At 47.5% G+C, this 16504-nt stretch overlaps 1 protein-coding gene across 2 annotated transcripts in view; it reads left to right on the top strand.

Moving 5' to 3' along the window:
• znf827 (zinc finger protein 827) overlaps positions 1-8408 on the top strand; it is a 52026-nt gene extending 43618 nt beyond the window's left edge. The window contains exons 12-16 of one of the 2 annotated variants that reach the window (XM_084686897.1): positions 459-668; positions 1119-1296; positions 3963-4404; positions 4443-4478; positions 4521-8408. In XM_084686897.1, the coding sequence (XP_084543023.1) occupies positions 459-668; positions 1119-1296; positions 3963-4404; positions 4443-4478; positions 4521-5066 (1412 nt within the window). In that variant the 3' untranslated portion in view covers positions 5067-8408. Of the gene's footprint in view, positions 1-458; positions 669-1118; positions 1297-3466; positions 3518-3962; positions 4405-4442; positions 4479-4520 lie in introns of those variants that run through there. The other variant, XM_084686896.1, reaches the window with a different exon arrangement.
• The last annotated feature ends 8096 nt before the right edge of the window (positions 8409-16504 follow it).

The raw sequence follows: 16504 nt of genomic DNA, 5'->3' as shown, positions 1-16504 counted from the left end.
TGTAACTCTCCCTCTCTCTCCCCATCCCGGTGAAGTGCAGGCAGAGAGGGGGAGGAGATCAATAAAAAGAAGCACTCGGCTCGTGATTGGGCTGGCGGCAAGGAGGACATGGCACTGCAGCCGATGCTGCCTGCGGATCCTCGTGTGGCTGTGCGTCTGTGTGCGCGTCTATCTGTGTGTGTGTGTGTGTGTGTGTGTGTGTAAGGACTGAGAGAAGCAGCGTGTGGCATACTGCATCAAAGTGATTGCCGTGCATTTCAGTTTGATTACCATCGTACCTTTTTGTTGTAGGCTCGGCCTATTAGGGAAATGAGGTGATGAGGATTATTTGCAGGAAACCTTCCGGACATGGATGTGAACTGTTGAGGTTGACACAGTGAGAGGATTTACCTCTGAGTTGGACTTATTGCAATCCTATCATCTCTCTTTCTCTTCGTCTCTCTCTGTCTCTCCCTCAGGTCTGAATTCACGAAGCCCCCTGAGTGAGACGAAGAGCACCTCCTCCTCTCTCTCGGCCCTCAGCGATTCGCTCAACAGCTCAGAGGGAGGAGACGTTGCCCACGGCAATGAGGAACTCAAGAACTTGCTGGCTCCGCCTTCCTCCGCAGGCAGCCAATCCAGCGCCGGCAGCCACTCGGGATCAGGAAACGAAGAAAAGTCTGAAAAAGGCAAGGAATCCTGGGAAATGTTCAAAGTAAAAAGAGCTGGACTTTGAGAAGGGTTTTGGTGAATTCCATAAGTACATTCAAGATCCTCAAATCACTTTGGCTTGATATTCTTTATACAAATGTAGCTATATGTCTATGTTTTCTCCCGTACAGTTTTGGCATTACACTGTTGGTCAATCCATATCTACCATTATCTCCCAGCAGTATTTACTTTACTGACTTCCAGCTGTTCTGCCGAATTGGCCCTTGGAGACAAACTGGGACCATAAAGTCTCCACTTAACCAGCCACTACAATCATGCTCAGTGATCATCTCCTCCCTCCCTCCCTCCCTCCCTCCCTCCCTCCCTCCCTCCCTCCCTCCCTCCCTCCCTCCCTCCCTCCCTCCCTCCCTCCCTCCCCCCCCCCTCTGTCTCTCTCTCCTCTCCCTTTCCCGCCTCGTTCCCGGCAGGCTTCGAGTGCGTGTTCTGCAACTTTGTGTGCAAGACGCGGACCATGTACGAGCGCCACCTGCAGATCCACCTGATCACGCGCATGTTCGAGTGCGACGTGTGCCACAAGTTCATGAAGACGCCCGAGCAGCTGCTGGAGCACAAGAAGTGTCACGCCGTGCCCAGCGGAGGACTCAAGTAAGGAAAGCAAGTACAGACAGAGGTTCCTACTCCGTCCATCCCTCCCCCACCCCTTCCCCCACCCCCTCATCCTCACCCCCACCCGTCATCCTCACCCCCAGCCACCATTCCCTGTCCCTCCTCACTGACGCCACACGAACACACCAAGGTGCACCGCACATGAATTTCAGGTCATGGCAGGCGTTCAAGTTGAGCGCTGCACACATGTATAGTACATGCACACATTGGGGGGCACATTGTATAAAAGTACATTCCTGCACACTTGAATGACTCTTAAAGGAGCATATTTTCAGAGAAGCGCATGATGTACGCACACAGTTACTCGCAGTTTTAAGGTGATGCATGTAAGGGCACGCAGTAGAAAGTGTGTGTGTGTGTACACCAACACTCTAAGCGGTTTGCATCCACCCACACACACACACACATAAACACATACAGCACACAAACATACAAACATACAGGCATCCGCAGACACACACATTTAGCTTTTAGCACGCACATACAGCAACTTTAGCATTAGCCTCAATCCCACTCAAACCCAATTAGCATTAGCATGGTTCACACAGCGTCACATAGCTAACTGGCTAACCCTCATCCCCCCTCCTGCTCCACACCCCAATACTGAAGGAGCCTCCGAAGTACTGTGTTACATGTACACTCACAGCCTAGCCAAGACAACGATAGGCCCATCTGCTCTCTTCAGTGTCACTGCCAGGACACATTGTCTAGTGCAACACACAAGACACACAACGACTTGATTAGTCTGTGGTGACTGACATAAGAATGTATTTCACAAAGTGTTATTCAGTTCTCGTTTTCTTTTTTTATGTGTAGCATTTCTATGTCTTCTGATATTTACTGTACTTTCAGAGTAAATTATTTCTTATAAACTGTCACTCAGATACTGTCAAACATGGAAGTAAACAGATAATACAGACAAGCAGCAGGAAGTTAACATTTCTCATAGTCCATCTCAAGTTTCACAGCAGCCACTGTCATTTCTTCTGTCTTTTTTAATTTGTAATTTATTTATACGCTGTCCAAGTTCTTTACCATGACAACACAATCTGCACATGCAGATCGCTACCAGTTAGCTACAACAAACCATGATCTCTTACATAAACCAAGGGACACAAGGTTGTGTGTGTGTTTCAGAGTGTAGCTTTCAAGTCTGTAGTTAAGAGCGTGTACATTATCTCATTGTGTGTAGCTTGTAGTGTGTAGTGTACAATGTTTTGCGGTCAGCGTGTGGAAATGTGTGCATTCAGTTGCAGCCTTAGCGCCTTCACACTATCACAGATGGTCACATGCTGCGGCGCAAGATTTGAGCCTGGTAGATAACAGAAATATCAAGATCAAGTTCTGTACAATGTGCCTTTCAAAGTAGCCTTTTGAGTGTTGACAGTTTTGTTCAAAGCCTCCTTGTACAATTACTATTCCAGACAAAGGGCAAGGAAAGCTGAACAATTCAACAGTGACACAAGCTGTCGTCTTCTTCTGTCTTGGGTAGAACTAAGACTCAGAAGTTGTGAGAAGGAATACAGGTGTAGTCGCCTCCTGTTCCGCGGCCTTGCTTTTCTTGTCATCTCTTTGAGCAGGGAAAGAACAGGACTAAGAACAGGACGGGTCCGCCATGACCCGTCACCACAACCCACGCCCAGTCATCCCACCAGCCGTAATATCCACACGTTCCATTGAAAGAGGCCAAACCTTGACGTCCATTTCTGACATGCTAGTCCAGGAGTGTGCGTGTGTATTGAACGTATACCAGACGGCAGAGGGCAGTAAAATAAGAGTCTAATTAGATATCGGTGTTCTATGAGAGGTCAGCGGTGGTTATTCGATGGAACAGGAGGATCGGACACTACTAGTCTAAACATGTCTGACCCGCTAGCTCAGGTCAAGAGCACACCTCTTTATCAATGTGTCCTCTCGTGTGGTGCGGAGAGTGTGCTCACCGGAGCATGAAGTCAAGAGAGAAAATGGGTGTTTAGACCCAGAGGGGGAAGAAGAGGGGGGAGAGAGAGAGAGATACAGTATATATATATATATATATATATATACACAGAGAGAGAGAGAGAGAGAGAGATATGAATAAAAGGTACCTAAACAGAGAGGGAGAGGGCTGTGACCATGCGAGGTTTTCTGAGGTGATTTTGTCCTGCAGGGTTTGTGAAGCGCTTTGGGGCCCTGAGCAGATGAATGGTGCTATTTAAATGTAAGTGCCACTCATTTCTTCATTTCTCTTCATCCAAATCTCCTGTTTTTTCTTCCTGCAACCTGTCTACCAGCCCACGCACACGCACACACCCCCACACCATTTTCACGCACCCACCACCATCCCACCCTCCCCTCCCCCCACACACACACATGCATACACAATATTCAAACTGAACACACCCAAACACAACCATCTCCCCCCCTCAAGGTTAGAATTGAAACTTAAGACAGCTTGCAAACACCCACACCTCTCTCTCTCCTCCCCTGTCTTCATCCGTGTGTGTCTCAATGCAACATGTGAATATTGGCTTCTTAAACGTGTGTGTGTGCGTGTGTGTGTGTGTGACTAAACCACCCCTTGGTGCTGTTTGTTTGTGTGTCCATGTCCCTCCCACTGCCCCGCCCCCTTCTCATGTTCCAACCCCTCTACTTTCATTACCCAGGTGCCCCTTCTGCATCTACTCCACCAATCGGCCGGCGGCCATGGAGTGCCACCTGAAGACGCACTACAAGATGGAGTACAGGTGCCGCATCTGCCAGGCGCTGCGGCCCGACCAGCCGTCGCTGGAGGCGCACGTGCGCGGCCATCGCCTGGGCAACCACTACAAGTGCGAGCAGTGCGGCTACCTGTCCAAGACGGCCAACAAGCTGATCGAGCACGTGCGCGTGCACACGGGTGAGCGGCCCTTCCACTGCGACCGCTGCAGCTACAGCTGCAAGCGCAAGGACAACCTCAACCTGCACAAGAAGCTGAAGCATGCGCCGCGCCAGACCTACGGCTGCCCCGAGTGCCCCTTCGCCACCACGCACCCTTTCGTCTTCAGCCGCCACCTCAAGAAACACCAGGCGGGGGGAGGAGGGGGGGGAGTGGGGGGGGGAGGAGGGGCGGGGCCGGGGGTGGGAGGAGGAGGAGGGGGGGCGAGGAGGAAGAGGATGAGGAGGAGGCGGCGGCCAGCGAGGCGACGGAGGAGGAGGTTGAAGAGCTGCTCCTGCGTGCCCAGCTGGGGGGCAGGTCCTCCTCGCCCCAGGGGTCCTCCGCGGGGCGGGTCCAGGAGCACTTCCTCCTGGGGAGCGGGGCTGGGGGCGGGAGCAGCGGGGGCAGCGGCAGCAGCAGCCCCCTGATGAGCCTGACCGCCTCCCAGGCCCTGCAGTCCGTGGCCCTGTCATTCACCCTGGGGAGGTCCGCCCACCAGGAAGTCCCGCCCCCAGCCTCCCAGCACTACCTGGCCAACACCAACGGAGGCGGGGGCGGCCCCAGCGGCGGCCTCTCCCTCTTCTTCCCTTCCTCCCGCCGCGTCTTCGAGGAGTACAGGAACTGCGAGCGGGCTCACCTGATCCCCCTCACCACCCTCTTTTCCCAACGCCGTTTCACATTCCACCCTCCGCCCTCCTCCTCTTCTTCCTCCCAGCACTTGCCCCTCTCCAGACTGCAGAAGTCCACCGGAGCCTCGTCCTTCCTCTCCTCCTCGCCCGCCCCCTCGCCCCCCTCACTCAAACACTCCTTCCTGGCCTACCTGGGACTGACGGAGAGGCCCAAGACCATGTGACCTCGACCGCCCTCTCTGCTCTCTCCTCCTGTTTCTCCTCCGCTCTCTTCGGCCCTCTCTTATTGGACAGTGGTGTGAATGATCCTTAATCCACTGCAACGGGAGACACTTTCCAATCAGACCAGCAAAATAAGCTGGACCAGACAGACTCTATGGTTGTTATTGTAAACAGTGAGGGGGGGGGGACATTTATGAGAGAAAAAGGCTGTATGTGCTCAAATGCATTTATATCAAAAAGCTGCTTTTCTTATCTCCTATATCGATTGAATAATTAATACAGTTTTTTTCCCGTTTTTTGGAATTTTGAATGACCTGGACCCAACTGCATTATCAGAAACGTATCCCTTTTTTTTTTTTTTTTTTTTACGTTTCAGTTTGACTCGGTTGTTTGACAAGATAAAATGTGTAAAGAAACAGAACTTGCAAGTGCTACATTTTAGTGCATTTTTGTCTTTTATGCTACGCATCAGAATAGCATGCCTGCCTCTGTGTTTCCGCTAGCTTTTACGTCATTTCAGGGGAGCAGATATGAATTACCCAGAAGTGTTAGCGATATGACCCCTGGACAGAACCAATGAAACAGAGCGCTTTTGTTTTGGGGAAAAAAGCTTGTTTCCAAAGCAACGCCTCAAACCACGCACTTAATTATTTATCAAACATGTATATAGTTTTGTAGCCTTTCCCCCCTTCTCTCGGCTTTGACCTCTGTTGGTTTTGTATAATGCAGAAATGCTGACTGATATCACCTTTGTCTCAGGCAACAGTTGTTGTGGTAGCCCAGCATGGATTTTGCAGTCAATGTCGTACGTTTCATTCTCTTGGCCCAATGGCCAATTAGAACAGCTGTCACTCCTTCACCACCAATCAGGCCTCAACTCCGACTCCGAGCCCTATCTCCAAGCATATGTTGCCCAAACATGTTCTAATATTCCACCTAACCATCAAAACAGACAAGCTGGTTCCACAGCCATAGTATGTAATCAGTCTTAGATTCCAGGTCAATGTGGCGGATGCTATTCAGCTTCCTTAACTCACACCAGAAGAAGACCATGGGCCAGCCCAGCCCTGAGATCCAGTGGGTATCAGTCCTGGCGTCTGATGTAGAGCTATGTAGACGCACCTATACTTAGATGAGAAAATATGAGTGAACAGTTTTGTGGAGGTGACCGTGGCTCCGTGGGCCTAACCGGCCCACAGCATCCGGCCACAACAGACCGATTCAATGGTGCTTATGGGGCTTTTTTGTAATTTTTGTGAAACGGAGGAAAAAAAAAAAAAATAGAAGAAAAATAGAAACAAAACTGTTCCAAAATGACTTGAATGAATGTATGTTTTTCCGTTGATGTATCTGATGAGAGAGTTCTACAGAGGTGTAGCAGGGCAGCGTTCTGTGCCGATAAAGAGGACGAGAGGCGTGCCGGTGGCCTTCTGTGTTTAGCGTTGTTTTTTTGTTTCTTGTATGTTTTCTTTTTTTACTGAGCCTTTTGATCGTAGGTGGATAATTTTCTACTAACATCCATTATGAACCCATTGTAAATGAAGGAAAAAAGGTTCCTGTTGGTGCAATTAAGAAGCGGCCATTGCTCTTGTTCAGGATTGTTCTGTGCCGTAGTTTGTGTAAAGCGGGCAGACATGGTACTCCGTTCCCCCCCAACCCCCCTTCTTTCTGTATCGTTGGACTTTAATTGCACTTATATTAGACACATTTCAAACCAAAAGCACTTAAGACCTATCCTTCACTGACAGCGCAAATTAAACCCGTGTGATGAAATCAGCTGTATCATTCTCTTTTTGAGATGGCTTGGAATGTAGCTGAATCAAACCCTTGACTTTACTTTTGTGTGTAGACATTTATGGTTTTACAGGGGTCTTCCTCCGCAAAATTGGAGAGAACATATGAAATACAAATTGCATTAATTAGACTGCAGAGGTCAAGATTTCCCCCCTGGGTACCACAGGGCCCAGGCTAAATTGTGAAAAGCCAATTTTGCACATTGTGGCACTTTTGAACATGAGAAATATGTATTTATCCGTATAAATGGACAAATTGAGAAGGAGAGTACCCATGACACAATGGCAGTGTACATTAATACAGGCAAGGCTTTATTTTGATTTTATTTTCATGTTACCCATAATTGACAGCGCCTAAGTGGTCTTTAAGCCAAAATGGTTTCTTATTTGTAAAGGGATTCTTATTATTCATTTTTTGTTTGTTTGTTGTACTTATTATTTTCTAATAATTTGTTGTTGTGTTTATTTCTTTGTTTTTATACAAAATTAATACAATAAATGGCAATCGAACAGAGAACACGCATTGTCAAGACCAAAATAAAGCTTAGAACAGGATGTGATGATAGGATTCAATCCGTCACTTCCTGTAGGGTAATGGTTTTAAAGTACCCTCTCCTGCCCCTGTAATGATTTTCCTCAGTTCATTTTGCTGTGTCAATGTTGTCAGGCATGCTGTGCCAGTTGCTGCATCATAGGAGTTAATGGAGCCCTTGTCACCCAACCCCACCCCCAACCCCAGTCAGACAGCACCCTCTACTATCTGCGTAATCTTTTATACTATAGTGCCACTTGGTGGAAGGGGACCGACTGTTGAGAATTAGTCTGACTGGTTTTCAGTGTCCAAGCCTCAAGGAAACGGAGAGAAGTAGAAGAAATCTAAGAACAGTGAAGACACTGCTCAGACTGTCCTGCCTTTTAATACTACATATGACACCATCCGGAATGGCTGCCGTTTCTCTAGGTCCCCTATCTCCTAGTTAGATGTTGGAAAAAGGCAACAGGGCTCTGACCTTAGTTTGGAAAACCAGTATTTCTAAGCACTTATTTCTACGTATTATTATTATTTTTGCATAATTGTAAGCAGCACACAGTGACTTTTAATGTTAACCGCGTGACTACCTTTTCAGCACTTCGGAGTATGCATGACATTTGCTCTTCTCTCTCTCTTTCTCTAGTTCTCAGTGCTTCTCTATTCTCAAAACTAACTTTTTTTGGGTTGCATTTAGTTGTTAGGATCGAACTGCACGATCTACAATCTGTTAGCTTTAAGTTTGGTTGTATTTTTATGACTCAACATGGCTCAACTGTCTTTCATTTCGTTTTTTGTTAATCTTTTGGCACTCAGTAAAAATGGTTTGTGCTGTATAAAGCTTTTTATTACTCCATTGTTAAGGCTGTACAGGGTTGTTTGTGACGATAACTGGTAAATAGACCATTTGTACCTTTTTTGTTTTTTTGTATATTTTTTTTCTTTGTTTGGCATTATTTTATGTTCAAATTGCCAGTTCTAAATGTAACAGGATTTGAAAGTAAAGCTTACATCAGATATTACCGTGGGTGTAATGTTTTATTTTTAACCTTGCAATTTATTTGCGTCACATTGCTTCTGTTGGCTTTCACAAGTTGAAAATGCTCCACTGAAAGTTCTCTTCTTTCCGGGTCTCACAAGAGAATCCTGACACTCAAAGTTTAAATCGTAAACAATCTGACGCTACCACTACCAATTTTTCCCCAGGATCAAGCGATGGTCTGCTTTGCAATCGCAACATAAAAATATGGCTGAACAAAACCATGTGAGAGGAGGATGAAGAGTCCTTATTCTGAAACGATAAGGACAATAACAATAATATTACAACTCTTAGGTGTTTCAATGAGAGACAGATGTGGATTTACAATGTGGGAAGCATCTCTACTCTCTGCGTCGTTGCAACAGCAGCAGTAGCACGTTCCCGCCCAGCCAAAGGTTGGTGCTGCCTAATGAAAACAGATGAAGCAGAGATAAAGTGTTTGCAGACATTAAGGGACTCATTTATCACTGTTAGGCCTCCAGCTATAGAACACCTTGGTCCAGAGTTCTCCTTTAAAGGGCCATGTCTTGCACTAGCACCGGAGGGAGACAGGCTGCATCCTCACACACACACACACACACACACACACACTCACTCTCACTGTTTCTCATCCTCACATACAGCACACGTACGCACTCACCATTAGTGTTTTTTTCACATGCACAGAGAGAATCAAAACAGAGTCACTTTCTCCTAACCCTCTCGCTCTGTCTTGCTCTCTCCTTTCTTTAGTTTTCATTGCAGTACACCATCTTTGGCTGGACCTATATGTAACTGCTACTGCATACAGAATTTTACAGGCATAATATCAACTCAAAGGGCTTCCCTTAGCAGCTCTAAATTTCCATCTAATTTGCAAGCTTCTGACCAAAGTCAGTGACATTTTAATCCACAGTACAGATGTACTGTACATGCCTTAAATATTATCCACCACTTTAAAGATGCATCTAGAACGTATGGTTGATGAAAAAGCCTTTTGGAGAGATTCAAGCGAACCCAAACAGCAGATAACCTGTAGATCCCCATGACCCTGATATTGACCTGTCTGCGGTTTCAACATCGAGCTCCAGAAAGAGAGTCTTCGGCTCGTTCTTCCTCCCAGGCACAGCCATGTTTGCGTTGTGGCCATTCACCTCCTTCTCAGTCTTAATGAATCTTCTCCGCTGTGTTTAAAGCTGCTTAATTAAGTTCAAAGCAGCGCTCGGGGCACCACGCTCCTGCACAACTGACCTCCCTACAAGTGGAAGTGTTGATTAGGCGGTGGAGATGAACCCGCGCACACACTTGTACACACACAGGCACACTTCCAGCCCTGTAACATGGATGGAAGGGGAATGTTTGAATTGTGTGGTTGGGATCTAGGCTAAGATAGTAAAGATATTCATAAAAATTTACATTAACATTGATCAATTGAATGACCAATTGTCCAGAATGGAGCATTGTGTACATATTTTGGACACAGGAGCTGGAGTTTTTTGGTGATTTTTTTGAAACCTCATCACAATAATAGCCCTTCACCCCCAGCGCGAGCTGTCTGCACAGCAGCGACCTATCGACACGTCCTCGCCAAAGTTGGCCGGGGCGATCGATAGCGTGTTAGCTTTTTGTTTGTAGGTTCAGGCCGCCTTGGCTTTATTACAGCTGGTGGGAGTCATGGGGGAGTCGCGCGCGGCTTTGCGAGAGGAGCTCCCTCTTGTTTGCCAAAAGTGTAATCCTGCCGTGACCTGGTGTGACCCCGCCCTGAGAGGAAAGCTGCTTAGACAGAAGTGCATGTCTGCGGGAGCTCTCAGCTGCCTGGCTCCCCTCTCTCTCTCTCTCTCTCTCTCTCTCTCTCTCTCTCTCTCTCTCTCTCTCTGTCTCTCTCTCTCTGTATCTCACGCTGCTTTTTTTTATTTCTTCTCCCTCTTGCTCTTAGTCTCTTTCCGTTTCATCTGTTTTCTCTCCATCTCACCCTTGGTCTCAGTTTTTGCTTGCCACTTGTCTGTTAGTCTTTCTCTTCGTACATCAACTGTGGTTCTTTCCCCCAATTCCTCTTTTTCCGTTATTTATTTCTCTCTTTCTCTCAACATACTTTCATCTCTCTCTCCTTCCCTCTACCAGTCACGCCCCCCCTCCCAGCAACAACCCTTCCCAGGCTCCCTACTCTTACCCTCTGTTTGCGGTCGGCTTTAGCATGCAAGGACACAGAGACTTTAAGTGAAGACATACAGCGCCCCCCCCACCCCCACCCTCCGTCTGCTCGCAGCAAAGAAAACAAAAACACCAGACACATACACAGGGTCTGCCACTGGGAGACTGTAGTTGTGGAGTGGGAGAGAGGAGGGCCACAAGGGCCGAGGAAAGAATCTCTGGAATCAATTTGGTACGGAGCAGGAGCCATGCTTTGTCGAAGCAGCCTGTCAATCTGTGGGGGGGGAAAAACCAGTTTGTTTTCGGGTAGAAACAGATTATTATTTGTTTATTTTTCCATACACATACGCGGTGTGATACACATTCATTTTTACTTGACGTGGAAGATTGTTTTGTCTTATGGAGAACAATGGTACTGTATTACAGTACAAGTAAACTACGTACGCATATAAATAAATGTATGTACTTCATATAGCAATTTAAAATATTTAAAGTCTTCCATTCCTTAAACGTCAACATTGGGTGTATACAGCAAATTTGGGATATTTCCGTGGATGATTCGCATCCCCATGCGGTGTCTCACTCATTAGACAATTTTGGATCGGCGCAGGCAGGGGCGAGTATTTACATGCTTGCCCACTGGCGTCTAAGCTGGGGGGCATGTGTCACTAGTAGCCCCCCCTGCCACCCCCACCCCCTCTGGCAGCCCCAGCTCCCAATGCCCGGGCGAGACATCACTCTGTGGGGCTCAACGACAATCTGATTCAGAAAGCACCATGGGGGGCACCACTGAGGAAGGGGGATTACCCACAAGGCATTGGGGCCTGGCGTGTCCAGACTTGGGGCAGCCTGAATCGGCAGGGGAGGGTGGGGGCGGGGGGGGGGGGGATCATGTGTATACAGGCTTGTGCCTCAGTTTCACTCGGTAAGATACACACACACATTCATTCAATCACACACACAGTTTGCATGCTATGAAGAAGAGAGGGGGATTGTGAAACGCATTTTAAAAAGTGTGTGGGGGGGGACCAATCATACCACTCTGCAAAGAAATTCATTTAAACTAATATTACACACTCTACTGTAAATCCCCTATTGTTAGGCTAGACTGTTACCATGGCATTAGAAGACTACGACCATCCCTAGGTTACTGTGTTTCTATGGTTAGCTGTTGTGAGTCATTACACAATGGTGTGAACAGTGCCTTTCATGCCTAATTTGACATAAAGCAAAAATGTCATAAGGATCATTTGCGTATCCCTGGGTTTGCCCGTGTTGCAATCATCACTCTGGTATTCAGGTTTAATGTGTCTTTGTTAACATTGTTAACATATCAAGTTCCCTGTACATCATTCCTTAAAATAAGATCAAGCATTCCAGTGTTCCAGAATTGATCTGATCCTTGTGTAGCACCGGGCCAGTGTGATATTGATCTGCTGTCATGTTAATAAGATATAATGTCTACATAGAGAAGTGTAGTACAGTAAACCTGATCTCCCAAGAAGGTGGGGAAAAGCTGGTATTTGTAAAACTAGCACAGGCCTCACAGTTGACCTGCAGCACATGTACCTGCACAGGTTCAACATGCTGCTACAATCAAATCTTCCTTCCAACTTATGTTAATTGGATGTTAAAATAGGATGTTTTAGCGTTGTTGCTTCAGCTCCCCGACGGTTCTGTGATGGAATGGTGATGGAAATTGAACGTGGCAAGTTTAAGTTTTGGGTCAGTTGCACAGGGTCCATTTCCTGCCTAAAGTAATGCATTGCCTTGGTACGTCACCACGTACCAAGGAGCAGAGCTGTGCCCGCGAGGCAGCGTGGCAAGCGCTCAGCATTCAGGTTCAGTGTAGCAGCAGCTCATAAACATGTTCATCTGGCCAACTAGTAGTCATGTTTTCACGTAGAATTGACTCCTGCACCCAGACTCCTGCACCCAGACTTCTGCACCCAGACTCCTGCACCCAGACTCCTGCACCCAGACTCCTGCACCCAGACTCCTGCACCCAGACTCCTTCACCCAGACTCCTGCACCCAGACTCCTGCACCCAGACTCCTTCACCCAGAGCCCTGCACCCAGACTCCTGCACCCAGACTCCTGCACCCAGACTCCTGCACCCAGACTCCTTCACCCAGACTCCTGCACCCAGACTCCTGCACCCAGACTCCTGCACCCAGACGCCTTCACCCAGACTCCTGCACCCAGACTCCTGCACCCAGACTTCTTCACCCAGAGCCCTGCACCCAGACTCCTGCACCCAGACTCCTGCACCCAGACTCCTGCACCCAGACTCCTGCACCCAGACTCCTGCACCCAGACTCCTTCACCCAGACTCCTGCACCCAGACTCCTGCACCCAGACTCCTTCACCCAGACTCCTGCACCCAGACTCCTGCACCCAGACTCCTTCACCCAGAGCCCTGCACCCAGACTCCTGCACCCAGACTCCTGCACCCAGACTCCTTCACCCAGACTCCTGCACCCAGAGCCCTGCACCACCACCTGCACAAGCTCAGACGCAGGGTCACAGACGGACACGTTCAAGAGACGGGAGGAGATTTGATGTTGTACATCTGATATGATGATGGCGAATTGGAACACTAACGGGAACACTAAACTACGTTATTGTAGTCTTTGGTTATCTGCCGCACTTATTTGCAACATTTTGATGTTGCTTTGCATGAAAGTATCTACAAAAAATACATGTATACATACATTTTACAATAGGAACCACAACAGGGAGCTTTGAAATAATTAGTATGGGCTGATTACATCCTGGCTACTTCACTAAATAAATAATCCCATGTACTTGGGCTTTTAATGATTTTCACAATGCGATTCAATTAGCCTAACTGAATTCCTGTCTTCGATCAATTAAGCCACCGTACACTCATCTGTCTCCCAATCAGGACGTTTGGAATCCCGCCATCAATTCTCATTTGGAGGGAGAGTGGGTCAGACAAATTAGCGTTGATCACATTCATCCAGATGTCTGTTTTGTCTTTCTTTTCTGTCGATTCTGTGTGGTTGTTTGGAAGCGAGATGCGTGTTTCCTCATTTCACGTTGTGTTTGGCTGACTCTTAGGCCCTCCTAAAGGAGCATTTCCATCAAATCTGAGAGTATGTAGTCTACATCTATACCCTTGTTATCCTTGTATTTATTAGCATGACACGTGTGTGCATCAGCATTGCATTCCTTCTCCCTCTCTCTGACATGAGAGTTATCTCTCTCTCTGACATGAGAGTTATCTCTCTCTCTGACATGAGAGTTATCTCTCTCATGTGAATGTGATGTGCACACACAACTATTTCAGCCCCACCTGGTGCCACCTTGTTCACCTTAGCTCTTGAGCTTGACAGATCGTTTAAACTAGTAGTCTTCCACCCTGGTCCTCATACAGTGCTGTATGTTTTATTAGATGTTTCCCTGCTGAACACACCTGATTTAAATGAATGGATTGTTGTCTTCTAGGTCTGCATATATATTATATATTCATATATTTACGAACGTCAGAAAGGCTTCTGCTACATGTTTCAAGAACCCTACATAACTAGGTCTTTATTGCTTATAATAATTTTACCTCAGTGAAATAGAGGTGGCAATGCTAACGAGCATTTACTCAGCACCTTGGCAGGCAGTACAGTTCACCCAGTTCAGCCCCGACTTCAGGAGAAGGCACACAGCGATGGTTGCCAAGGTGCCCAGATAGTCATTTAACCCTCATTGGTGGAGAGACAAACGGAGGGCAGAATAGCCTTTTCACACTGTGCTCTTTCCATTTCCATTATCTCCCCTGTCTCAACCCAGATAGCCATAAATATGGATTCTTTGAAGGACTTTAGCATTCTTTTATATGTAAATACCAAGGCCTTCCTCTTTGTAGCTGTGGGGAAGGGAAAGGACATTGGCTTTTGGGTTTTGATGTGTTGACAGAGAAATTGCCTGCTTTTCGAGAAATCACCATCATTTCTAAACGCTATTATTTTGTCACATGCCACGTATACACAGAACAATACAATTCGTACTGCCAGTAGGCTCAACATTTTAACGTCAACATAGAAAATGTATTAATTAACTTCACTTCATACATTTCTACGTAAAGATGCAATATACTTAGAAAGTAGAACACTAAGTAATCAGTACGTTTAAATACTCTGTAATTATGTAATTATATTCTGTATTATGTAATACAGAATTATAATACTGCATCGATCCACAACACAGATCTTGAATATAACAATTCCAGGCGTCGGTAGATATCATTATGTGGACCCTTGACCACACAAAAGCTCAGTTAGTTCCCAGGGACATAGTATGTGGGTGTGCATACATTTCTGGGCACCACTTTGGTTAGACCCACCCCTAAGGCCCTTAAGGAATGGTTATCACAACAATTAGACCGACAAGTCTTTTATAAACCACCCTTGATTTATTTGGTCTGCCTAAGACGAACGTTCATACTGCATGGTTGGCTGAGAGGTGCACTATGGGAAATGACAGGCATATGCGCGTGCCCACACACAGAGCAAGCCATACTGGGGGATTTATTTTGACATGTTAAATGCTGCCTACCACAGTATGCCCCCCCCCCACACACACACGCATGTTCCCTCCCTTCCCTGCCTGCACACAGCGAGAGACACCTGGCCCTTCTCTAACTGCCAGAGAGACTGTGCTGTATCCGGCTGGCTGGTACACACTTGCCAGGGCCAGTGGTCCGGCGTGGTCCAGTGTGCTTGGCACCAGAGCCACAGTCCATCTGCCTGCTTTGACTCTCCCGCTCCCTCATCACTTGTCCAGCGCCCTGGCGCAGGTCCCTCTCAGGTCAACCATGGCATGACAGTCCCGTGCAGGGCCGGTGCCCCGACGCACACAGCCGGCTTTGTGGGGCCGGGCCCAGGATCAGACGGCCACGCCAGGAACATGCCAGGGCAACCGCGAACAGTGACCAACTATCTGGGAGCTGCCATCTTGCTGAGGTGTGGCAGAGTGTGAATGTATGGCAGGTAGCCCCAAACACTGCAGGCCAAACCCCAAGCACTTCAGCCAGACAAAACACCAGTTAAGAAGATATCTTCTTTTAAAGAATGCAGTAGCACACTGGATTGGTAAGATTTGGGGGCATATGTAACCTACACAAAGCACAAATCTTTAAAGTCTGTCAGTCTCCATCTTTAATGGCTCAAAGCCAAATGGAGATAAGTACACTGTGACCAGTGAGATTTAGAGTTGTTTTGGATGGGCTCAGATGTTTGGCTAACCCTCAAACCCCCCAGCCCCCCGCCCCTCCCCCCATGGTCATAACCGTAAAAAAACACTGTGGCCGGTAAAGGGAGAGCGAGGGAGTGGACTTTAACGCTAGTTAACGGCCACTATCCAGTCCAAAATTCTCCTCTCAACCGAAAAGGAAAGCAGGGAGTGGGGTGTAAGACAAGAACACTTTTTACTGGTGGCCTGGCCTTTAAGTGCAGCACATTAATGCCACCATCATGGAAGACCTTTAAAATAGAGACTGGGGTGGGAAACACAATGGGATAAAATAGAAAAGATGTACCACTTTATTTCTGCTTCTTCTCATGGCACAATTATGCTGAGTCTGGGACTGTGGCTTGGGGTCGTTATCCACACACAGCAGCCCTCCGGTGTGTGTGTGTGTGTTTGTGTGTGTTTGTGTGAGTCTGAGCCACTGCGTTTACATTGTTATTCTGTGTGTGTGTGTGTGTGTGTGTGAGCCACTGTGTTTATATTGTTATTCTGTGTGTGTGTGTGTGTGTGTGTGTGTGTGTGTGTGTGTGTGTGTGTGTGTGGTAGTAGTAGAGCTGTGGACAGGTATGTCAGGCTGACCTGCACATGTAGCCAGGGAAGAGTGTGTGGCCCAGTGCTGCCTGTCAAAACATGGCCTGTCTGAGACCCTGGGAGCCCAGCCTGGCCAGGACACTGGGCAGCCAG

Source organism: Hypomesus nipponensis, chromosome 22 (assembly GCF_054491055.1).
Source record: "Hypomesus nipponensis isolate SF chromosome 22, ASM5449105v1, whole genome shotgun sequence".
Taxonomy (NCBI): Eukaryota; Metazoa; Chordata; class Actinopteri; order Osmeriformes; family Osmeridae; genus Hypomesus; species Hypomesus nipponensis.
Note: the sequence above shows the minus strand (reverse complement) of the source record. Positions and strands in the feature narration are given on the sequence as shown.